This window comes from Bos indicus, chromosome 2 (genome assembly GCF_029378745.1).
Source record: "Bos indicus isolate NIAB-ARS_2022 breed Sahiwal x Tharparkar chromosome 2, NIAB-ARS_B.indTharparkar_mat_pri_1.0, whole genome shotgun sequence".
NCBI classification, from domain to species: domain Eukaryota; kingdom Metazoa; phylum Chordata; class Mammalia; order Artiodactyla; family Bovidae; genus Bos; species Bos indicus.
In genome coordinates, this window is record NC_091761.1 from 84,644,091 (window position 1) to 84,670,705 (window position 26,615).

At 37.5% G+C, this 26,615-nt stretch overlaps 1 protein-coding gene and 1 long non-coding RNA gene across 4 annotated transcripts in view; one reads left to right on the forward strand and one right to left on the reverse strand.

The window, feature by feature from the left end:
- Positions 1–380: 380 nt before the first annotated feature.
- The window catches only part of HECW2 (HECT, C2 and WW domain containing E3 ubiquitin protein ligase 2), a 449,303-nt gene continuing 423,068 nt past the window's right edge, over positions 381–26,615 (reverse strand). For all 3 annotated transcript variants that reach the window (XM_070769675.1, XM_070769668.1, XM_070769682.1), the window contains 3 exons: positions 26,441–26,526; positions 25,307–25,419; positions 381–8,271 (listed from right to left, as the gene is read on the reverse strand). In XM_070769675.1, coding sequence (XP_070625776.1) covers positions 8,160–8,271; positions 25,307–25,419; positions 26,441–26,526 — 311 coding nt within the window. In that variant the 3' untranslated portion in view covers positions 381–8,159. The remainder of the gene's footprint in view (positions 8,272–25,306; positions 25,420–26,440; positions 26,527–26,615) is intronic.
- Positions 22,809–26,447, forward strand: LOC139176753 (uncharacterized). The gene is made up of 3 exons (XR_011561195.1): positions 22,809–23,060; positions 25,346–25,448; positions 26,124–26,447. It is a non-coding gene; the product is annotated as an uncharacterized lncRNA (long non-coding RNA).

The following is a 26,615-nucleotide window of genomic DNA, read 5'->3' on the forward strand; positions in this document are numbered from 1 at the left end:
TACTTGTCTGGCCCCGGTAGGCTTGTGAATATGTGACCCCTCAATTAGACTGACGTGGGTGGTAGTGGTGGTGGTAGTGTGCATACGTGGTTATGAAATGAGCATTCAACCAAGATGGTTTAGCAAACAGTCTCAACTCATGCGAGTTAAGAGATTATGATTTGTGTTAATTCATTCCTTTAACATTAATTTATGCACTACCAAATAGTAAAATAATCTTTTAGGGATAAACGAAGATTCCTAATTATAAATATCATGAAAAGAGAACTTCCTGTATCCACAAAGCTGCATACTAATCCCATGAGACCTTTATCCCTACTTTGCTCTCTTTCCTCTTGAGTTTTTTTCCTCCCCAAATGTATCACAGAAAAATCATAATCTATTTTTTTAAAGAAGATTTATTTTGGATTAAGTGATTTCATGATGCAACATGGTTTTAAACAAAAATAGAGATCAGTATGAAAATAAAACAAATTGTACACATAAAATATCTTTCCCTCAAAGCATTTCAGAATCATAAAAAAATACAACACAAAAGTCAGGGGTTCAGGTAAGGATAAGAATACAGACTTTCCAGAAAACAAACAAGTCTACATTTCAGAGTCCCAGGCTCCATTTAAGATCACCCATGATTCATTTCTAGGATGTCAACAGTCTGCATTATTTGCTTGGAGAAAAAAAGATGAAATTTAAATATAAGGTGAAATGAGAGCTGTATAATCTCAATGTCAATAGCAAATACTTCCCATTATTGTTCTCTATTAAAAGTAACATTGAATAAATATGAGGCTTAAATAAACTCAACAAAAATAGAAACATAGCTACTAATTGTGACATGGTGTAATAGACACAATGGGTGGAATTTGTGAAAAGAAATTTGAAGGCTTAAAAAAATACACCACCTGTGCTCCACTGAAATCTTGGACATAAATGTGGCTTTTTCTCTTTTTACAGAGCCTAAATATTAAAAAGTAGTCATTATTATAAAATTAGATTAATACTTTCAGTAAGAGGCAAGAGAGATGCATGTGTCTTTATTCATTTACTTTGGAATGCCTGCATCCCTATTATAAAAACATGTGATATTATGCACTTTCCAACATATTAACAGGCTCAAATTTTACTTATGATACCATATAAAGAAAAATAGGTTGTAATACCATCTTTTAGTGCATTAAGGTCCTAAAAGAACATTCAGTTTTGTGTGTTTCCTGGTTAGTCCTTCCAAGGTATTTCTTGAACATTATCCATCCTTTCTTATAGAAGGTGATAGTAACCAGAAATAGTTTACTGATTCCTTAGCTGCATCAGTAATATTTGATTCAGCCTGAATCATACACCATACCTATCAACACTGCTCAGGGTTGTAATATCTTAAAAGAAAATTGGATAGAAAGATATCACCTGCCCAAGGCCACTCCACATAAAAATTTCATGTATAAGTTTACTTTTCCTATGTTTCCCAGAAACCATACAACGAGGGCCTTCCAATTCTGCTGAACTTGATCGTGAAAGCCAAATAAACTACCTTATAGATTAAATCTAAGCAATGTATTTCAGACTTGATTAATTTCTTGAAAAATTGGAAATACAGATTAGGTCTCTATTTGCAATTCAGTAACCCAATTCTTAGGCTTTTTGCTTATACATGACCAGGGAACACATAAGTTACCATTAGAAACCATGAAAAATGTTTTGGAAGTGACTGTAATGTCAAAGAATGTCTGCTAAAAAACAAATTAAGCAAAAGAAAGGTGTCAAGCAACGTGTGCTCTCTTTTTTCCTAAAGTTCAATTATAGGAACAACAATTAAGTTAAAAGTAATCCACAACACAATTTAATGCTAAATCATTGGATCTCCTAATTAAGCTATGGTTAGCTTTAATACTTTTGGACTAAATTCTGTTTTGCAATACAGAAAAATGTTATCACCTTACTGAAGATAAGGGAATCCACCAGGTTGATTACCTAGCGGTGCTCTCATTGGGCAACACATAATTCTTTTTCTCTAAGTCAGAAACCAAAGTATATGTTTCTACCCACAGCCAGCAAGCCATAAGGTGATCCTTTCACCCTTAACTTTCTCCCTGCAACAGTGCTGTTGACTGTTCAGATATGGGTAGGGCACGCATGTTCAGCATATCCTTGGTGCCAGCTCCTTGGAATGCAGTTACCACTCCTGAATCCTGACTGTTGGTCCATCATTAGCATTACATTCTTGGCAGTGGTGGGGGAGAAAGCAGGGGGGGGCGGGGGGTTGGGGTCACCACTACTGGTTCCATCTTTTCTGATTTTTTTGTTTCTATCATCCTTCTAGTGGGCAGCAAGTGGTTGGCCATAAGCCACGGTTTAGAAAGCTTGATGTCTCTGACATCCCTTTGCTTCCATGTGAGACAGGCAAATCTAGCCAGAAAACACAATCGAATTAGAAAGGCAATATCGGCTTCACAAAATTAGAACCTAAGTGAAAGTGACATTCTCATTAATTTAAACTCAATTTTATCGAAGTAAGGTGTCTGTGTCTAAGATTTAGAGTATTTTCACTCATCAATTAAATGAGAAAGCAGGTAAGAACACAAAAGGGCCTGAAAGTCGGATTCAGGTTGAGGGTGAGGCCACAGTCTTTATTTGCATTTGTACTATGCAGTGTGATAAGTAGTTTGTAATGATGGTGTAGCATCATTTCATCTTCAATGGGAGTTTCCTAAACTGGGTTGGATTGGACAGACTCTTCATTATCAGATGCTTGCCTTAGTTAGAAGTGATCAAGTCATAATTTGTGCAGAAAGAGGAAAAAAAGTTGTATCAATGTGAGGAAGACAAAGAGGAGAAGAACCTGCAGTGGTCCCTTCACCCGTATCGCTGGAACTCAGCTATCAGGGTTTTCTAGATCCATCCTTGTTTAAAATTCAAAAGTAAAATCAGGCTTCTGATTAAAGTGCTGTTTCATTATTTTGCTTCCAAATAATATTGGAGAAAACTAAACTTACTATAATATAGAAATCCACCAAAAGCCATCAAATTTTGCATTTTGTTTTTAATTTCTCATAATATGTAGTAAAATGGAAACATTAAGGATATTGGGAGTTTTTTCTATGAATATGCTAATTTTTTCAAAGATTTTTCAGAAGGTGTCATGTTTTTAAGAGTGTTTGAAAAAATGAGAGTTTGGGTAGACAAGCAGCTTGCAAATTTCAGTGAAACTGGAATAGGCTGGTATACATATTAGTGTCCACATTTCTCAAGATGAAACCTGGAACTGTAGCTGTGAAGTACTGAAACTGATCTCACAAGCCACCTGTGAAAATCAGCCTCGATGCAGACAGGACTTGATACCTTCCACTCCACGGAGTATGTGAAGATCAAGACAAACTAAGCACCCGAAAGCACTGAGAAACTCTAAAGCACTGTTTAAACATATTCCACCATTACTGTTAATCATTTGAATGAAGTTTTTTAAACTTGATTGTTATACAAGAGAAAAAAATTTTCCTTCATTTATTACAGATCTTTTTCTTAATTACAAAGTAACAGATGCTAGAAAAGTGCAACCACACTTCTTTGGCCAAGATCCATTCATTTTTTTTTTTTGCACAAGGAAAACATTTTGACCCCAGAGGTGGATGGGCTCAGGAATTGGGATTTTTAACACTGCAAAGCAAAGGTATTAGGTTGGTGCAGATGTAACTTTGGTTTTGCATTTCTGAACTTTGCCATTTGATGCTGGAATACACTCTTAAATGTGGTTATGTTATACATCATTTTAATGTGCATTTCTTGCTTTATGTTTTTTTGCTAAGGAATTATTACTTGCTGTTTATTTTATATGTATTTTAGGCTATGGAAATTATGTTACACAAAAGGTAAATTCAAGCAATTTTCTTATTTGAGTTCAAAATGGGTGGTAAAACAGTGGAGACAACTCGCAACATCAACAATGCATTTAGCCCAGGAACTGTTAATGAACATACAGTGCAGTGGTCGTTCAAGAAGTTCTGCAAAGGAGACAAGAGCCTTGAAGAAAAGGAATGCAGTGGCTGGCCATTGGAAGTTGACAACCAATGGAGAGAATCATTGAAGCTGATCCTCTTACAACTACATGAGAAGTTGCCCAAGTCAAAAATTCTATGATCGTCTGGCATTTGAAGCAAACTGGAAAGATGAAAAAGCTCAGTAGGTGGGTGCCTCATGACATGACCACCAATCAAAAAAACCCATCATTTTCAAGTGTTATCTTCTCTTATTCTATGCAATAATGAATCATTTTTTGACCAGATTGTGACATGCTACAAAAAGTGGATTTTATACAACCAGCAATGACCAGCTCAGTGGGTGGACCAAGAAGGAGTTTCAAAGCACTTACTAAAGCCAAACTTGCACCAAATAAAGGGCCATGGTCACTGTTTGGTGGTCTGATGCTGGTCTGATCCACTACAACTTTCTGAATCCTGGTGAAACCATTACATTCAAGAAGTATGATCAGCAAATGGATCAGATGTACCAAAAACTGCAATGCCTGCAGCCAGCATTGGTCAACAGAAAAGGCCCAATTCTTCTCCATAACACCCAACAGCAGGTCATACAACCAACGCCTCAAAAGTTGAACAAATTGGGCTACGAGGTTTTGTCTCATCTGCTGCATTCATCTGATATCTCACCAACTGACCACTACTTCTTTAAGCATCTCAACAATTTTTTTTTGCAGGGAAAATGCTTTCCAAGAGTTCATCAAATCTTGAAGCATGGATTTTTATGCTACAGGAATAAACAAACTTATTTCTCATTGGCAAAAGTGTGTTGACTGTGATGGTTCCTATTTTGATTAATAAAGATGTGTCTGAGCCTAGTTATAATGACTTAAAATTCAGGGTCCGAAACCATAGTTACTTTTGCACCAACCTAATAACACCATAGTGCAGATGAAAAGAAACAGGGAAACTATTGAACTTCATTGTGTCATTTTGGGATAACTTGAAGATCCTTGGGTTGGTCCATCATGGTTCAGTTCCCCACCTTCACACTTTAAACCCTGTGTGTAAATGCACTCCAGGCTTCCATGTGCATGCATGTGAGCACGCTTAGCTGTATCTCTTTTGTGACCTCATGGACTGTAGCATACCAGGCTCCTCTGTCCATGGGATAACCCAGGAAAGAATACTGGAGTGGGTTACATTTCCTTCTCCACTCCATTTCCTTCTTCCACACTTGACCAGTATCATCATACTATTATATGCCATTAGGTATCAACAGAAAGAGCATTTATATGATTTTTTTTAGCCACAGTATCTCCCACATATGAAGTCGTCACTGGAACTCCCAGATGGAGCAAGCTGTTCTCTTGATTGTAGAACATATCAAATTTTACTTAAAATATTTTCTGAACCTTGGTATGTATTCCACTAGACTGTAAGCTTCTTGAGGACAGATTTTGAATCTTGTAGCTCAACCATCAACCATAGCAGCTGGCACAGAGTGAATGCCAATGCCTCTTCTCTCACCTAAGAGATGTCTGCATATATTTGATGTATCATGACTGTCTTTTATAAAAGGGTATACTATATGTATCATTTATGAGCATTTTAAAGAAAACAAGACCAGACAGCCAAATTATCTAGGTTCATAGTCCAGAAGAAAATATTTATGGATATTTCTATTTGTAGAGTATATTAAAGTTGAATTTATTCTGTGGAAATGTTATTTAATGTTTTAAATAGTTATTATCAGATTCTTTTGTGTATACAAATGAAAAATAAGAGATCCATTATCATGGTATTCTGATGTGATAGGTACATCTTGGATAATTTCCAATTCTGAGAATGGTAGCAATTAATGATTATACTGGTATTTGGAAAGAAATAATTAAAGAGATATATTTTATTTCAAATCTCTTACCTAATAATGCAGAATATGACAACAAAGTGTCACAAACCAAAATTCAAGCTAACGTGGTCTATGAAAATAGTTTTGAAAGAAATGCTGTATTATTGAAACCTATCAGCTGCTTAGGGAATGCCAGCTCTGAAACATTTTATATACCATCAAAAGTGTGTTTTTAAAAAAGTATGTTATACTATTTTCCCTTATAATGAAAAAAATACAAACAAGTAAAAATAGTTTGTAAAATTAAATATATACTTATATTCATGATAAGTAAGTACAAACTAACATTTCCAGTTAAGATTTTTTTCTTTCCTTTCTTTCCAATACAATACACAGATAAATCTTTCCTTACTTCCAGATTGTTGTAACCTTTGTTCCCAGAATGTTTCTCCACACTGCAGTACCTGCCTTTAGTGTAGGAATACAGTGAGTAGTATTCCTCTTGAAGGTCCCCATAGTAAATGTAGTTTAACCAACAGAGTAATCAGTTCTTACCATCATCAACCATCTATGAAAATCATGCATTTGACCTCTATAAAACGTAAGATTGCTAACACCCTATAACAGGAATTCCATGGCTACTATAAATGTTTTGGGCAATGCCTGTGATACCATAGGCTGGCAAACCAAATGTTTAATCCAATGCTTTTATTACCCTCAATTTAACTTCATCATATCGAACATCTGGTTAGTTGTGGCCATAAGTCAAGAAATAAACCATGATGGTGAGTAACCCCAAAGTAATAAAAATGAAAAACACCCTCTGATAAACTAAGCAGAGACAATGCTAGTGATGTCATGCAGTTTCTGAGATATTATAGAAAAACTGTTTCTTAATATTGATAAGAAAATTATGCATCAGTGAAAATGCAGGCTTAGAAATATAGTACTGAGACTTTCAATTTGTGATGTCTTCACTGATGAGGGAAAATGGAATTCTTATTACTAAAGAGAGCTGATCTCTTGGGTGTTGCTGATGGCTCCCTAACTGAGCTTAGTGTTTAATGATGCTGTACAAATAAAAAGCAGTGGGGGAAATACGAAATATCTGTATTAAATGCCATCCTGTAAAGTATTTGATGGATGGAAGAGTCTAATGCATTTTAAATAAATGCATATCATACTATCACATATAGTGAGTCTTAAAAAATTATTACTTAGATGCACAGTCCTTGTAGTGGTAGACATGGCACTGTGAAGAAAGTTTGATTTAGAAGCTATTTTCTATTATACTTGTCAAGTGATGGAGTTGTTGTTAGTCATATTATAATGTCCCTTCAACTTTGGTACATTCAGTGCAAAATATTTTGGGGAATTTTTTGTACCTTTATAAAAATAAAAGGCCCTTTTGTTCCCTTGAGAGTGCTTAAAAGGATACATACAAGCATGATGCCCGAATAAGCATGGTACATGAAAATGGAACAGATGGTACATATAGTATGATAGGTAGATTCTTATCTACATCTTAGAGAACATAAATATAATGAAACTATAAAAAATAAACAGAACTCACTGTGTACTTTTTTCCTGATACGCTGTGATTAATTGCTAATTATTTTAAAATTGTTTTCATGCATTATAAAGCATAAAATCTGTCATTAGTAATTCATTGTTTAACAGTTTGTCTTCAGCCATAATTACACACATATCACTTTGCATATACATTGTCACAGACCACCTTATTGCAAATCTTAAAGGTTACCTCATATTGACTTGGTTTCATTTTCCACTTGTGTCCCATGAAAGCTGAAGCCTATGGTACACACCATGCAGGTACTCATAAGCAAGAAAATGAATATCCTGTTACAACTGAGGGCTTAAATGAATGTATTTTCAGGAAATATATTTGTTTTTATTATACTGTTTAACTTGCACTAATTTGGAGATTGGGCCAAGTGCTGTCAGTTTGGCTTGAACCATGTTCAAAGGTAAGTTTCATGATTCTCCTGAGTCTCTAAAAGTTACCATGGAGCTGATCGTGTACAGGTTCATCTTTGTCTTGGAACATAACAAATGGAAAAAAGTTTGGCAGTCAAGAACTGTTGATTGAAAGACTGTTGGGTGGTTCCCTGGGCATCAAGCTCACCCAAATCCTTCCAAGAGGATCATCATCACTAGCCAGTACCCAAATGTGACAGAGCATCCGTTCCTGGAAAATAACAGCATTCAGCTTTACTCTAATGGAAGCGACTCCTGAAACTTCCAACGTTCAGCCATTCTTCAGGAAGGCAGCTTCTGGAATTGCCTGTCTACACAGAGCTGGACATTTTGCCTCCAGGTCACTCAAGTCCAAAGGTACTGGTCTCTTCAACTGCTGTCAAGAGTTTTTCATAAAGCATGGAGAAGGATGGGTATGGAGGGAGATCCAGACGGTTAAAACAAGTGTGAGCTCTGCAAACAGAAGAAGCAGTACAGAGTTCAGAATGCTTTGAGTGAAATGAGATCCTTTCTTCTGGTGTCTGTGCATGCTTGTCTTTCATATTCAAATTGGTTTGTTGCCAATTTTCACACTCCTTTTGGAAACACTTTGAAAATGTTTTGACTTGAACAATTCAGAACTGAATTCTTTTAAGGGAAATAATATCTTTAAAAAATTTTTCTTTACATTTTCACAATCATTTAAAATCCATATGACATATATATTGCTATTTGTTTAGTTGTCTAGAATTACAAAGACAAGTTTGTATTTTTATTTCTCTTTTGATGTTAGGTTGTTTTTTTTTTTTTTTTTTCCCCTAAAAGTCATGAAGGTAAGCTCTTGCAAAGTAATTTGTTTTCAGAGTTGGCATTTGCCTGAATGTTTCTTAAAAAGTCAATGGTTTTGCATTTTTTCATTTTGTTGGTCAAGGAAGAGCACTGAGTGTCTCTGAAGACCTCATGGCTTAGAGTTTTGGGAAATTCCCTGGCTGGACTTTCCTGTCATAGTCAGTAGACCATTGTTACTTCTTTGACTCCTGTGCTATAATCTGATTTCTCCTAATTCATGATGCAAAATAATGGCCATTTAAATCATTATGTTACATTCTTTTTTAGAAATACCTCCCCTTTGGCCAAGATAGGAAAAAATATGCTTTCCTGTTATTTGCACCTGAATCACAATAAAAAAATAGACAGCCTCCAAATAGCACATCTTATCAGGAAGCAAATCTGCACTTTTGACATGAAATAGGAAGCATTTTATTTGGAATGTACAACAGTTTGTTTGCAGGAGCTAAACAACTTTGCTTTTAAAAACTGCTCCTGAATTAATATGGAATTTTAGGAGCTGTGATCATTAACAGGCTGTTTTTACAAAATCACATGGTTTTAACCTTTTATTCTTATAAATAACTTTAATATTTATGAGATAAATATAGTTATACTCCTAGCTACAGTGTAGTGTTGTGGGAAGATTAGAGGTTTGCAGTTGGAGAAACTTGTTTGAATTTCAGCATTACCAAACAGCTGTGTGATTTGCAGTGAATTATTAAAAACCTTCCACTCAATTTCTCATCTATAAAATGAGAATCATATTATTTGTTTCAGAAGGATATGAGGATTAAATGAAATCATAGAAACACCATTATTTGTCTCAGAGGATATGAGAATTAAATGAAATCACAGAAACACACTTAATACAATGCCTGGCTTACAGTGTTTGACCAATTAATAAGACTTGCATTTTTAGCTACATTTCATTACCATCAAAAACATTTACTCTAATTGTCTTCATTAAATTGCCAAAGGATAATCATGACTCGTGGAAACTGAGATAACAAAGAGATAATAAATAAAGCAGGTGTGTGGCCACATAGCTTATTAAAAACGTTAACACGAAGGGCTCTGTCATATTAGAAAAACCAGGTCTTCCTCAGCTTACAATGAGGTTACACCCTTGTAAACTGAAAATATCATAAGTCAAAAAAGCATGTGATACACCTAACTAACTGAACATCACAGCTTGGCCTAGACTACCTTGTACATCTCAGAACACTTACACTGGCCTACAGTTGGGCAACATCATCTAACACAAAGCCTCTTCTATAATAAAGAGTTGAATATCTCATGTAATTTATTGAGTTTCAGAATGTTTGTATGGGTATGGAATGGTGGTATGTGTACCGTTTTTTTTTTTTTTTTAACCCTGGTGATCACATGGCTGACTAGGAGCTCAGGCTCAATGATGCTGTCCAGCATCATGAAAAAGTATAACACTGAATATTGTTAGCCTAGGAAAAGATCATGACTCAAAACTAAAAATATGATTTCTACTGAAAGTGTATCACTTTTGTGTGTGTGTGCTCAGTCATGTCCAACTATTTGTGACCCTATCAACTGTAGCTCTCCAGGAAATCTTCCTGACCCAGGGATTGAGCCCACGTCTCCTGCATTGGCAGGCAGGTTCTTCACCACTGAGCCACCAGGAAAGTCTCATATCATTTTCAAACCACTGTAAAGTCAAAAAATTCTAAGTCAAACCTTCCTGAGTCTGGGACTGTCTGCACCAATATTAGGACACAGAAATAGAACTGGCTCAGAGTTTACAAGTTCTTAATATTACAAACTCTAGAATATATTGGGGGAAAATCATTTAATCAATCTTTGCAATCAAATACATTTTCATAAACTATTTCAAAATTGCATTTGACATAGTACATATTATACCTCCTTACATCTGAGCCTTAACTTGGGTCTCAAGAAGAATATTTTACTTTTTTAAAGAAACTGAACTAGCATACTGAAAGTCTCAGAAATGGTTTAAATATCTATCTTGTGTAAAACACTGGTATAAAAATACTAACTGAAAACTTTAAATCTGTTACAGGGAAAGGGGAGGAAGAAGCAGAGAAATGAAGTATATTTTGAATATAATTATCATCCAGGCTTTGTGCGTGAGACCCATACATTCATTATCCCATTAGACTAAAGACGGTACTTCTTTTAGATGAAATTTAAACACTTTCACTTCACTGGCTACCAACAAGGCTGAGACTCTTTCCCCAAGTCAGCTTATTTGTAACATTTCCCGTTTTGTGATCTACATGTTCATCTACTTGGCCCATTTATTTTTTCTTCAAAAATTTTTATTTTGATAAATATAAATCACATCACATTGATAACCATTATCAAGGACACAATTCTGTAGCATTAAGTACATTCACATTGTTCTGCAACCATCACCATTATCCATCTCTAGAAATTTTTTCTCTTTCCAAACTGAAAATCTGTACCCATTGAATACTAACTCCTATTTTCTTCCACCCCTGCAACCATCAATCTATTTCCTGTCTCTATGAATTTGACTACTCTAAGTACCTCATATAAGTGGAATCATACCATATTCATCCCTTGTGATTAGCTTATTTCCCTTAGCATTTTCCAGGTCCATGTTGTAGCATAGGTTGCAATTTCCTTTTTTCCCAGCTGAATAATATTCCATTGTTTGTATATATTATGTTTTGTTAATCCATTCATCCATTGATTGACACGGGTTGTTTTTACATTTTGACTATTGTAAAAAAGTATTTTTATGAATATGGGTTCCAATTTTTCTATATCCTCTCCAATACTTGTTATTTTTTTTAATAACAGTCATTCTTATGAGTGTGAAATAAATTTATCATCCAAAGTTTTAGGATTTCTTATTGACTTGTAAGAAATACTTCAAAATAAAGAGATTTACTCTTGTATTATCTCTCACTAAATTGCCAACATCCGCTGGATCATGGAAAAAGCAAGAGAGTTCCAGAAAAACATCTATTTCTGCTTTATAGACTATGCCAAAGCCTTTGACTGTGTGGATCACAATAAACTGTGGAAAATTCTGACCGAGATGGGAATACCAGACCACCTGACCTGCCTCTTGAGAAACCTATATGCAGGTCAGGAAGAAACAGTTAGAACTGGACATGGAACAACAGACTGGTTCCAAATAGGAAAAGGAGTCCGTCAAGGCTGTATATTGTCACCCTGCTTATTTAACTTATACGCAGAGTACATCATGCTGGGCTGGAAGAAGCACAAGCTGGAATGAAGATTGCCAGGAGAAATATCAATCACCTCAGATATGCAGATGACACCACCCTTATGGCAGAAAGTGAAGAGGAACTAAAAAGCCTCTTGATGAAAGTGAAAGAGGAGAGTAAAAAAGTTGGCTTAAAGCTCAACATTCAGAAAACTAAGATCATGGCATCTGGTCCCATCACTTCATGGGAAATAGATGGGGAAACAGTGGAAACAGTGTCAGACTTTATTTTTTTGGGCTCCAAAATCACTGCAGATGGTGACTGCAGCCATGAAATTAAAAGACACTTACCCCTTGGAAAGAAAGTTATGACCAACCTAGATAGCATATTGAAAAGCAGAGATATTACTTTGCCAACAAAGGTCCATCTAGTCAAGGCTATGGTTTTTCCAGTAGTCATGTATGGATGTGAGATTTGGACTGTGAAGAAAGCTGAGTGCTGAAGAATTGATGCTTTTGAACTGTGGTGTTGGAGAAGACTCCAGAGAGTCCCTTGGATTGCAAGGAGATCCAACCAGTCCATCCTAAAGGAGATCAGTCCTGGGTGTTCTTTGGAAGGAATGATGCTAAAGCTGAAACTCCAGTACTTTGGCCACCTGATGTGAAGAGTTGACTCATTGGAAAAGACTCTGATGCTGGGAGGGATTGGGGGCAGGAGGAGAAGGGGATGACAGAGGATGAGATGGCTGGATGGCATCACCGACTCGATGGACATGAGTTTGAGTGAACTCCAGGAGTTGGTGATGGACAAGGAGGCCTGGCATGCTGCAATTCATGGGGTCACAGAGTCGGACACTACTGAGCGACTGAACTGAACTGAATGTCTGAATCCTCCAATTAACTTCTTTTGCATACTTGGATTGAATGATGAATTTTAATTCATTGTGGTCTTGTGGTATGAAGAATTCTAAGATGATCTGCCATGACCCATGCCTTTGTATAATCCCTATCTTTTAAGTATGACAGGGGACCTGTATTTGTAACCAATAGAATATGGCAAGGGTGAGGATATATTGAAGATGTAACTAAGTCTCACATCAGTTTATTTTAAGTTAATTAAAAAGGTGATGATCCTGAACTTGGGCCTGACCTAATTAGGTGAGACTTTTAAAAGGAGCATCTAGAAATCAGAGTCTCACTGTTGCTAGATTTGAAGAGGTAGACTGCCATGAATTGTGTAGATTTAAGGAATAAATTCTATCAACAACCTAAAAGGGAGTTTGGAAGCAGGTCCTTCCCTAGTTGAGCTTCCAGATGAGAACGCAATCCAGCCGACATTTTGATTTCAGCTTTCAGATGCTGAGCAGAAGACCTGGCTCAATTGTGCTCGGACTCCTGATTACAGAAACAGTGACATAGTAACCATGTTGTTTTAAGCTGCTAAATTGGTGGTAATTTGTTATGCAGCTTTGGAAAACTGCTACAGGTCTCAATGTAGTAGTGTAGCCTAAGAAGAGGTAGTTAAGGGTAATAAGTGTAATATAGTAGCATCACCCCTATCAAGGGCAGTGGTGGAAGCTGGGAGTCAGCAGCAGTCCTTTCATCCTCCCAGGTTTCTGAGCAAAAAAACAGGAACTCTGAATGTCTCTGCTGTTCAGTAACTTTTCCAGTAAATCCATAAGCCTGGATACTCATATTTTTAATTCAGTTCTCAATACAAAAGGAAGGACTGGACAACTTTTTTGATCCTCTTCAGTCACAAGACATAATCACCATCATTGATCCTCAACCTAAAGCTATCATGGATTCCTGAATTGCACCTGGTTGCACAATATATAGTTATCATAACAGAACTTTCCTTCTGAATAACATAAACAGCCCCTATGGAAAATGTTTCATGAGGATGGAGAAAGTATGTATTGTTGAGGGGGAAACTGTAGAAAGATTAAATGGTTCCCCCAAAGTCAAATCAAGAATAGACCACAATCTTGGGTTCCTAGGGGAAGTCCAACATTAAACTGAAAGCAGGGAAACTAATGCTTTGGTTTTTTCAGTTTTGGAAGCCTGAGTGTTCATTTCATCCTACTTCATGATTTTAAATTGCTAGTCCTCAACACCTTACCAGATTACACACATTTTGAGGACAGAAATTAGAAAAATAAAGCTTCAAATATTTTTTAAATGAATGACTCAATCAAAACATACAGGAGCTTCAGGGAAAATGGTCCAGATTTGGTCAGTTTAGAAAAGTCTGGGAGATACCAGGGGATTTTTCAGGTCCTCTAACCAACAAGTTCTATCTCAGGCTCACCACAAAGCAGAGATAGTCAGAGAGATATACGGGGAATTAATCAGAATCATCCAAGAAACTTGTTTACAATGGAGATTTTAGGTGCACCCCCTGAAATTCTACTTTAGAAGGTCTGGGGTGGGCCTAGGGATCTGCTTTTTAACTATCACTCTAAATGAGTCTGACGCAGGTAGGCTCTACTATTGGAGAGACATCAATTACATTAGAAATAAGATATCTATATTGGCTATTCTTAGCAGAGTTTTGTGTGCTTGCAAAAATTTCAAAACTCCTTATAAACAAGACAGCATTGCTAATAAGGAAATTGAGGAATCGTGTGGTTAAATAAATTGCCCAATATTTACCATCAACTTGCTGTGTGAGCCAAGAACAGGGGAAAAAAAAAGGCAAAACAAAACACAATCCTCTGAGGCTTCTCACACCCCCCTCTCCCACCCCATTCCATGTCCTAAGAAAACTCTAGCAGAAAATAACAGAAGGGCCCTTGGACTATGTTGATATTGGCAGCAAAAGCACATCCAGTTATTCAGTCTCAATAAAAGAACATTTTTCAAATCTTTCAAAGCCAGCCACACTAAGGCTATAATGAGTTTACCTCATTTTACTCTATGCAGCCAGAACCACTCAAGGAGGGCAGGTCTGAACTAGTCTTTGGGAAATCATGCTGGCATTAATATAAAGAAGATTTAAAAGCCCTCCAGACATCTGGTCTGACTTAATAGATCTCTTGGTGCTTTCTGGATTCTTTAAATGTTAACCAGGAGGTCATATGCTTAACCCTCTTTTCTTTCCTATAGATATAGACAAGTCGATTATCCAAATCCAGTGAGCCCAAAGAATCACAATTATATCTGGTTTCATAGATTGATTGATTAATGTGTTTCTGTATGTGTATGCATTTATAAATTGATTCTCCAAGAAGTGACTTTTGGAAGCTTATAAGGACTCAAAATATGAGGCAAAGAAGAAATTAGAATCAAGATTCTAAAGAGAGAATGAGAAAACCATGGGCTTCATTTTATCTAGTAGATATAGCCCTAGAAATAAAATGTATATAAATCTAATAAATCCTTTTTATTTGCATTATCATTTAGAGTGTGTTTTATCAGTACCCTCTTTTCAATTGGCAGTGGTGCCTAATCCTTCTGATTTGTTTCCCTACTCCTCTTTCAACCTTTTCATCGAGTAATTAATAAATCAAAAACAAATACTTAAAAGCATCCTGGAAAATCCCTAAAGTATATTAGAATATCACACTTTAATGTCATGATTTCTTTGGAAATAGGAGCATTCCTGACCAAGTTTACTTGTCAAGCTCAAATTCTCCCCATCTGAGCCTGGCTTTCCCACAAGGGAATCAGGTGTTCAGGCAGTCTTGCTGGCAGGGCAGCCAGGATGAATGGCCAGAGTCGGCCAGGAGCTGGGCTGTGAGGTGGGCAAAGAGGGGCTCTCTTCTTAGGCTCTCCAGGGCCCCCGCATCTGCAGACTCTCTTTGATTATGTACCCCTTTGAAGGCCCCATATTTGAAAGCTTGGCATTCCTATACAAAGTGCCCTGATGAATAAAAATTAATTTTTCAACTTACATTTCATTTATTCCTTAATTCATTGAACAAACAAGTTCTGAGGTCATACTGCATGCCAGACATTGAGCTGTCCCTTAGTATATGAGAATGAATAATCTGGTCTCTGCCTACGAGATGTTTATACTCTGACAACAAAATGTGCAGGCAAATGGGACCTGCCAAAGGTTACGCAGTCTGCGCTCTATACTAGGGGTCTGAAATGCAGCCTACCTTTGACTCTGCTCAGCAACTCATAATCCCTAGCTCAGGGCTGCTTTTCTCCAGAAAACTGTAAGAAACCTTTGTCTACTCCAAAAAGACTCCTATGGGCCATTAGTGACCCTGCATACAACGAGTTACGAGTCTGCTCTGTGGAGTCAAGAAAGGCTTTAGAGAGGACACTATTTGTGCCAAGCCTTGAAGGATTTGTAGGTGTTGTAGGGTTTTTCTGGTTTAACAACAAAGAGAAGGACGTTCCCAGCAGACTGCCTGGAAGCGAGAGGAAGCACTGCAGGAAACTTGAGAACTAAAGTGCTTGAGTGACAGGAGCCCAGAATGGACGTGAATGCAGAGACCTTTTCCATCCATTCCATGCATTAAAGGCAGCTAGTGAGTGCGTGTGGAGCATGAGGTGGCACAGGCGCTGTTAAACACAACAGGCAATAGAGGAAATGGAGAAGGATGAAGGTGATGAATTTAGAGCTTATAACTGGCATGAGAAATACACAGTTACCAGTCACACAGAGTGACCAATTCAACTGAAGTGATTCAGTGATTGCTTTGTTAGCCTAAATTTATTAACACAAATAAAGCTATAACTTTTGTCATGACTTTTATAAATATTCACAATTTCTCTTTTATCGCCACTAATATTTTCTTAGACCATGGGATTTAGGGCAGGAATCCTCACTAAGACTAGTTCACAAGTATTTGTGCAATCCTGGTGGCACAGCACAACTCTGACTCTTACCAGGTGTTCAGTAAATGTGAAACAACGGAAAGGAATTCTATGGCACTTACTACACCCACTACCTGTGTGTGATACACCATTTGGCAATGATGTTGGTTATCTGTTGATTGAAATATCTGTTAGTCCCTTCTCTAGGTTTTAAAGTCCATGTTGACAAGAGATCAACTTATATCTCCCACAAGGTAACTAGTATCTAAAGGCTTATTAAAGGAATTAGATTACTAACTAATATCTTATTCTAAAGTCTTATTAGGTTGCCTGGGTTAAAATGAACTGGATCTATAAATACAGAGTAGAATGTTCCTCCTGAATGGGGGATAATCAGCAGAAGAAACTCTTCAAACTATGCCTGGTAAGCAGGTCATGTCTCACCTGTGGGTAGCCCTGGGAAAAGATGAAGAGTACATACTTTTCAAATGTAAGAATTTAAACCCAACAGAAGAAAACCCAGTAAGGAGTAGTTCCAGATTGAGAACTCAAACAAAATACAAATATCCTGGCTGGATACAGCACATTTCTTAAATATCTAAAAATTGTAAAATGCCAGGTGAGCTCTGAAGGCTAGGGATTAGTGACAACAGTCAAAACAGCTGAATTAACTGAATGATGTGTTAGGCATCATTTTAAGCACTTTGCCCATTGTAGGTGATGGCAAACCTAGGTAGCACATTAAAAAGCAAAGACGCCTATTATACAGAGCAAAGTAAGTCAGAAAGAAAAACACCAATACAGTATATTAATGCATATATATGGAATTTAGAAAGATGGTAATGATGACCCTACATGCGAGACAGCAAAAGAGACACAGATGTAAAGAACAGACTGTTGGACTCTGTGGGAGAAGATGAGGGTGGGATGATTTGAGAGAATAGCATTGAAACACGTATATTAGCATATGTGAAATAGATCGCCAGTTCAGGTTCGATGCATGAGGCAGGGTGCTCAGGGCTGGTGTACTGGGATGACCCTGAAGGATGGGATGGGGAGGGAGGTGGGAGGGAGGGTCAAGATGGGGAACACATATACACCCATGGCTGATTCATGTGAATGTATGGCAAAACCCACCATATTTAATATTTAATATTTACATATTTAATATTGTAAAGTAATTAGCCTCCAATTAAAATTTTAAAAAATACAAAAAAAAAAAAAAAAAGCAAAGACATCACTTCACCAACAAAGGTTCATATAGTCAAAGCTATGGTTTTTCCAGTAGTCATGTATGGATGTGAGAGCTGGACCATAAAGAAGGCTGAGTGCCAAAGAATTGATGCTTTGGAACTGTGGTACTGGAGAAGACTCTTGAGAGTCCCTTGGACTGCAAGGAGATCAAATCAGTCAATTCTAAAGAAAATCAACCCTGAATACTTATTGGAGGGACTGATGCTGAAGCTGAACCTCCAACACTTTGGCCACGTGATGCAAAAAGCTGAGTCATCAGAAAAGACCCTGATGTTGGGAAAAGATTGAAGGCAGAAAGAGGAGAGAGCAGCAGAGGATGAGATGGTTAACAGCATCACCGACTTAATGGACATGAATTTGAGCAAACTCTGGGAGATAGTGAAGGACAGGGAAGCCTGGCATGCTGCAGTCCATGGGGTGGAAGAGAGTCGGACATGACTTAGCAACTGAACAACAACAAAACATCTCACTTCATCTCCAAAATGACTTTGTAATGTAATTACTAGTGCTTATCCCAATTGTTTAGATGAAGGTATAAAGACACAAAAGTGATTTTGGCATATCTTGTCTGGAATGGTCCAGAGTCATATGTTAAACTTAAGAGCTTACCAAAAATATTATGTGCTATGGCTTAGCATGACAGGCAAAGCCACATTCAATTCAAATAAGCTCCTTGTTCTCACAGGGTTAGATCCTAGAGAGGGGAGATAGTCAGTAGGTATACAATGACAGAACGTAAGTAAGTCCTAGACAGTAAATAAGGTATAACAGAATGATAGGTACACTGGGAGCAGAGCCTGGAGGGCCTTTCTGAGCACTGAGCTGAGTCCTTAGGGATGACAAAGCCAGTCACATGCAGAACCAGCAGAAAAGAGATGGGGCAGCAAGTTCTAGAGTCTTGAGGCAGAGTTAAGTTTGGTCAATTTGAGGAACAAGGAGGAGGCTGGTGGCTGCAGCAGGTGAGGGGAGAGCGTATGAGTGGAGGTTGGGGTAGTAGGCCAGACCAGGCCACCTACCTGGTAGTCAGTCCTCAGCAAGGAGTCTGGATTTTACTATAAGTCATTGACAAGTATAAGTACGGTAGGGAGGTGATATGGAGATTTCAGAAGCTCACTTTGGTTGCTGAGCACAGAATAAACTACAGTATGTATATACAGAAATAACCATGTAGACAGCAGGCTATGGCAATAGCCTCGTGGAGAGGGGCTTGTGAAGTGGACTATGGTGGTGGAAAGAGATGAGCCCAAAGTAGTTTTTGGTCCTGAAGCCACAGAGAAGGGGATGACCAAGTCCTTATCAGCAGTAATGTTTGTCATTCACAAATACATACTTTATGATTTACAGCTGTTGTGACCTGAAAGACTCGATTCTGTTGAAAGCAACAGTGAAAACTATCAATACTTTTACTCCATTTAGGAACTACAAATTATTTCAATAGTACTTTACATTATTTACTGCAGTTCTTTTTTTAGACAAAGTATGCTTTATGAACATTTTATCCATTTCCCAAGGTAAAGACCAATCCAAAAGGTATAGTATATTTAAGCATCTTTAATAAAGTAATACTCCTACTCATCATGGGTATATCTTTGTTAGCACATGCTGATTCAATGGCAGGATACAATAAAACCTTAAAATATTATTATTAGAGAGCATGAATTGAGTAAAAAGGAAGAAAGGGACAGAGTGGGAGATGGCCTTATATAAGAGATTAAACCATGGAGCAGACAACTTTATTATAGAGAATCTTCTGCCAATTTCCTCTCAACCAAGGCCCCTCAGCTGACCAGCACATGGTGGGGAGTTGGGAGACCAGGGAGGGATGCCCCAAGACAAGTACAAAAACGAGGTGGCACCAAGGGATCCTTACAGTGTCTGTCTCTTGTTCTGAACTTTTTTTTAATTAAAGAAAGTGACATGAGCTCCTCACTTACTTTCCTATCTCCTAGTTTACAGTTCAATTTGCCAGTAGACAATGCTATCTGTACTAGAGGAGGAAGGGCTGAATTACTGATGACACTGTAAAGCAATATTTCATGGCACTGAAAGATGTTCATGATTAGTGATATTTGGTAAACAAAAAGCAGGTCATAAACAGTATATATGCTCTGATTGTATCTTGTTTTTAAATGTGTGTCATGTATGTGTATGCTGTATACAAATGAGTAGAAGTATGTTTAGAGGTTATCTCAGTAGTGGACTTTATATATTATTATTATATATTACTATAATATTTATTAATTATATTATAGTATATTAATGATATACTATAATGCATACTAATTTTATTATATATTTTATTATATATTACTATATATGTATTTATATTATATACCCATCTTTTTATTTTTAACTTCTTGGCATTTTTGTGAAAATTTTACATGGGTCTTCCCTGGTGGCTCAGATGGTAAAGAATCTGCCTGCAATGTGGGAGACCCAGGTTCAATCCCTGGGTTGGGAAGATCTCCTGGAGAAAGGAATGGCTACCCACTCCAGTATTCTTGCCTGGAGAATCCCATGGACAGAGGAGCCTGGCGGGCTACGGTCCATGGGATCACAAAGAGTCAGATATGACTGAATAACTAACACTTTTCACTTTTCTTTACATAAGATTAAAAAGTGAAAAAATGACTAGCAATACAGGGGTTAGGGAGTAAGAGGTACAAACTTATGTAAAAAATAAGCTCTAAGGATATATTGTACAACATTGGGAATATAGCCAATAATTTATAATAACAATAAATGGAGAATAATCTTTAAAATTGTGAACTACTATATTGTATACTTGTAACTTACATAATATTGTATTATCAACTATACATCAGTTAAAAAATTTTTTAATGAAAAAAATTTATCTTTAAAAATTATTTTATCTTTTAAAGTTCTATTCCACTGGAAAAGCTGTCTCCCTGAGACACTCATTTCTTTTTTTTTTTTTTTTTAAATTTTATTTTATTTTTAAACTTTACATAATTGTATTAGTTTTGCCAAATATCAAAATGAATCCGCCACAGGTATACATGTGTTCCCTCTCATTTCATAATTAACTCTTACTTTTTATTTTTTAATTTGGGTCAGCATTGCATTTATAATCATCTCCAGACACAGCCATTTTCTAAAATGAGTGTTTCCCTCTTCGGGCAAAACCAAACACTCCCCGATTACCACAGCAGCTCTCCCACTGCCTACCGGGCAAGAGCCTCTGGGAAGAACACATAAAGTCTACACCACCCTGGGAGAGAGGATCTGACCTGCATTTTCCTGGGGGCAAGTGAGCAGCCTGTTTTTCAGCATGTTTAAGAGACCATTTGCCATAAAGTGAATTTACAGTCTCCTAAGCCCATCAGAGCACAGGGGACAGGAAATCTACAGAAATGCAACATACAGAGCTAACTACCAACCAGGAAGCAGAGGAAGTGCAGTAATGTGTTCAAGTTAGACACCTCCACAGAGACACCGGCCTATCTCCATCATTATTTATCATCTGGTCTCTGGTTACTTTATTACCAAAAGACAGAAAAAGAGAGCCACAGATTCAACTTGTTCTGGCTTCAGAGACACCCCTATATACTTTAATACACTTTTTGGCCCACGTTGTAAGTAGCATTATTTACTGCTACCACAATGAGGACTAGGACGTCTGAGAGAAAAAGAGACTCATTTGCTTCCTTGAAAGGCTGAAAGGCCCTCAGTCATCCATGTCTAGAATAAGATGCCCTCCCTTCTGCTGGGGCTGCCTGTCCTTATCCTTTACAGCTACTTCCACTTCCACTTCTCCAGGGTACAGCTTCCCCTGCCTGACACAAGATGATGCCAGACTTCCTAGGGAATACACATTTTAAGGAAGAAGCATATCCATTCATTTTGTATCCAGCGTGTACAATGTCACATTTTTAATGTTAGACATCATCTCACAAATAAGAAAAAGAAATACATTGGGGTTGAATACCTTGGTACAGACCAGTTCTTTAGTTCTACGACTTAAACCTAGTAGGAAACAGCAGGAATGATGGCGTTAGTATATCTGTGCTGATAGTAGGAAAAAATGGGCTTAGTCATAAATACCATCTCTTTAGACCAGAGCCAATCTTAAAGATCTTTTTGGCACTTAACACGCCATGATGTGTTTCATGATGACAGTTATCAGTGAAGAAATCACTTCTGATAAAACTGTATGGTCATGAGTTGAAGTTCTCCTTTTATGTTTTTCTTCCAATGTACCACTTTTGTGAAGCAGATTGTAATAGTTTCAGCAGTATGGTGGCTCCCAGAAGAATCATAATAAAAGGTTTAAAAGAACAAAGAAAACATACTATCCTTAAGGACTTTCATGCACATTATTCTCAAAAATACTCCTTGAGCATGGCATTGTTATTTCTATTTTTCAGAGATGGATCCAGGCTTTTAGGATCACATAACTAGTGTATCAAAAGGCTTAAATCTTCACTTATATCTCCTAACAAGGCTATGTAAGTTGATGAACTGGTGAAGTAGAATAGTCAAGTACCTCTTTCTTCCCACTGGATCTAAAATATTAGAGCCTGTTACAGGCAACGTATGAAAATGGTCTGCTTGCCTGATGTGCCTCATATCACCTTTATGTATGACTTTTACAATCTGGGTAGAACTGGAATCTAGAACCTAGAGCCTCAGGTCACAATGAAGAAAGGAAGAAACAACAATGCCTGTTACCCAACTGTATGTATGCAATGCTATGAAGAACCCCACCATTTATGATGAGTCAAGTATATGAACTTCCTGGAACTCCGGGGGAAGTACACAAGTAAATATGGCCTGACCCCCAAGATTCTTCAGCAACCTGTCAGTGCTACTTATTGATGAACTGAACCTAACAGACCACCCTTTCCCTGGCCATTTAAAGGTGGAGAAACAGGCTAAGAAATCAAGTGGTCTTTTTTGGTCCCAGAGTCAGCTGGTGGCAGAGGTGGGCGAGAAATCCCAACCTCCCAAGAACTCCAGGTCTTCTAACTTCCAACCCTGCGCTGTTTCTAATAAGCTGCAGCCTGACATATATTACAGATGATGATGGCAGAAGTCATAATGGCAGCCATCATCAGCTGAGCCAGGGTCAGCAGTAAATGTTTTATATGCATAATTTCATTTAATCTTCAGAATTACTGACCTACAATGTAGATGAGGAAACAGAGGTTCAGAAAGATTAAGCAACTTCTCGAAGACTACACTGCAGGCAAGTAACAGAACTGGGGTAGAGCTTAGTCTCTCTGAAGCTAAAGTTTGTTGTTTACACCAAATTACCTTTCTTTGCTCACCAGGTTTGGTGAAAATTTCAGTGATTTAATATGAATAGCTGATATATATTCCTACTATTACAGTTTATTCCATCTACTTTACAAAAGTAAATCTTTACAAAAACAGATTTCAACAGAAAAAACACAATTCATCTTTCTTGCCTCTTTAATGCATCCTTGAGTTTCTCAGAAAGGTGAAAGGCCCTACTCAGAGAGTGTAAGTCTGCTTTTGTGTTGCAAATGTGGTTTAAGCAAGAAAAGCCATGTTTCAGACATAAGGAAAATAATATAAAATTCTTCTTTAAATAATGAAATTAAATCTTTTACATTTGGGACACAAGTCAGCTAGCTAATACTTAGATGTTTGCATGCAAGCACTTCTGTTCACAAATTGAGATGTACCCAAAGAGGTGGCTCAGGTCAGCCCTGAGTGAGCTCTATTCATTGCTCTCTGTATCTGTATTTTCAGCACCACTTTTTTACATGTTTATGCTTAGAACTCTATTCTTAAAAAACCAGTGCCTTACAACTGCTAAGAAGTCAGTCTGACTAATAAGTTTCTCAAAGTCATCTGTACAATTGTCTTGGTATCCCCAGGGGATGGTTCCAGAACTCCCTCAGAGATACCAAAATCCATGGATGCTCAAATATAAAATGGTGTATTATTTTCATCTAACCTATGCATGTCTTCCTGTATACTTTAAATCATCTTGTGTTCAGTTGTGTATGACTCTTTGTGACTCCATGGACTGTAGCATGCCAGGCTCCTCTGTCCATGGAATTTTCCAGGCAAGAATACTAGGGTGGGTTGCCATTTCCTACTCCAAGGGATCTTCCCGACCCAGGGACTGAACCCATGTCTCTTGTATCTCCTGCACTGGCAGGTGGATTCCTTACCACTGAGCCATCTGGGAAGCAAGTCATCTCTAGATTGCTTGAAATACCTAGTACAATGTAAATGCTAAGTAATGGTTTCCAGCATGCAGCAAATTCAAGTTTTGTTTCTGTAACTTTCTGGAAACTTTTCAAAAAAATATTTTTGACCTGTAGTTGTTGGGAATCTGTGGTTGGCTGAATCTGTAGATGCAGAAATCATGGATACAGATGGCTAACTGTACTTAAATGCAGGATAACATTATCAGGAACTTAATATCACTTGGGAAGATTTAACTTCCCCAGAAAGCAGTTTTATTATTAGTAAAATGAGAGGCAATCTGAAATCCTTTTTATTCAAAAATTCAATATATTACTGCTGATTGATAAAGGAGTTCTGAAACTAATTCTTCTCTGTTCCTCTTTATTTGCTCCCTGCTTTTCTTCTGCTTCAGTTCCAGTTTGCTCCATTCAACCCAGTTTTTAAATTCACAGATGCTGCCTTACTGGGAGAAGGCAATGGCACCCCACCCCAGTACTCTTGCCTGGAAAATCCCATGGGCAGAGGAGCGTGGTGGGCTGCAGTTCTTGGGGTCGCTAGGAGTCGGACATGACTGAGCGACTTCACTTTCACTTTTCACTTTCATGCATTGGAGAAGGAAATGGCAACCCACTCCAGTGTTCTTGCCTGGAGAATCCCAGGGACGGGGAGCCTGTGGGCTGCCGTCTATGGGGTCGCACAGAGTCGGACACGACTGACGTGACTTAGCAGCAGCAGCCTTACTAGTCTTTTATATTTATTAGTAGCAGCAGAAAAGCAATTTTTTCCACTCAAGGAAATATATCATTTTGTTATGAATGAGAGTACAATGCAGAGAGCATTCACAAGGTGGTAAGGCATGTATGATAGATTGAAGAGGCATATTTACATGATTTAATTTTCCTTAGAAACCACAATGGTCATTTTTAGTGAAGGGATTCGAAATAGTTACCAATGATAAACTTAAAACTAGAGCTTCTGAAACATAAACTAGAGCTACAAGTATGACAACATTGCTTCTCCTATCGCTAACAAATGCTTTGGTTCTGTTGTGTTTTGTATTTTAAGATATGTACATATGTACTTCAAGTATAATCAGGAATATCTTTCTTTACATCATTTAGAAAGGTAATCCAAGATCAATTCATTCTAAAAGCTTTTTCCACTCTTCCAAACTTTCAACATAAAAAAGGCAATAAGTCAACATACACTTAAGCTAAAGTTCCCCCCTAGAGCACTGTAGTGACAGTAAAGAAATGTTTTCTACTTTACCTGGGAAGAGCAGTGATTTTCCCCCATTTCTCCACACAGAATCTTCTTGGGCCATTACTGCCTCGGAGAGAAGCAAATCCTTCATAGGGAATGCTGGATGTGCCTGTAACAAACTATCAACCCAAGAAAACAGAAGGAGATGGTGAAGCCAAGAGATCAGTCTCTAGGAAAGGCATCAATTCATATACAGAGGCGCTGGGGAAGAGCAGCATGGTGCTCACTGGTGGTAAAGCTCAAAAGATAAAACCATAGAGACAGAATAACTATAATGTGAGAATTCTGACAAAGAGCTGGAGAATCCCAAGGAAGGACAGTGCATTATAAAGGGAAAGGGGATGTAGACGGTTTGTAGAAAATACACCATCCTATATATCCTTTAACTTAAAAGCTTAAACCACGGATACTTTCCATTAGAGATTAATAAAGTGGACGTGTCAACTAACCTAAGTCTACTTAGCATCAGTCCCTGATCAATTTGAGGTAAATGAAAAACAAAAAGAACTTATAGGCCTGCAAATTTGAGACTCAGAGCTATAATCCAAAGGAACTAAGATCCAGACTACTTGTAAGATTTTGTCTAAGCAAATAGAAGGCTTCCCCATGTCTGATATTTCTTTAGCTGCAATCAACAAACAAGTTCCCTGTATAACTATAACACCATAAGAAAATAATGAGTTAGTTTTCCCAGTATTCTTAAACTTCAATGTTATCTCACATTAGTGGAAAGTTAGATGGAAGAAAAGAAGGGACTCTCTATCAAGGAACTGGATCATTTCTTGATAAATGAGACTGAAGATTTATCTCTTTCTGTTGCCAGAGATGCTGGCCTGCAGAATACTTGGAGGGCCTCTGGATGAAGGGATCTAACTGCCCTGAAGGTGGATGTTGTTCTGAGGACTCTTGGACGGCAATCGGTACTTCCTCACAACTCTAATGAGATGCTTGGACTAGTTAGAGATGTTCTGCACAGTGATGGAACCAAAGAACCATGCAATCAGAAGAGTCTGAAAACAGTGTACTCAGAATATGCAGATAAACATGGGATATATTTACTGAGTATACTTAGCCATTATTAAAAATATGAAATTCCAACAAGAATTAATGCATTAAAAAGATTAACTAAAGGCATCTTACCTGTAACAACCTCAGTCGTTGTTCATTGTTGAATCTTTCCACTGCAGCCCAGAACCACCGAATTACAATGTGATTGTCATGATATCCTATCAAACCAATCATGAAAGGTAGTATTACTTTGAGTGTTCTATCTTAAGTCACTATGACCATGGCATGTCAACAAAAGACTCTCAGA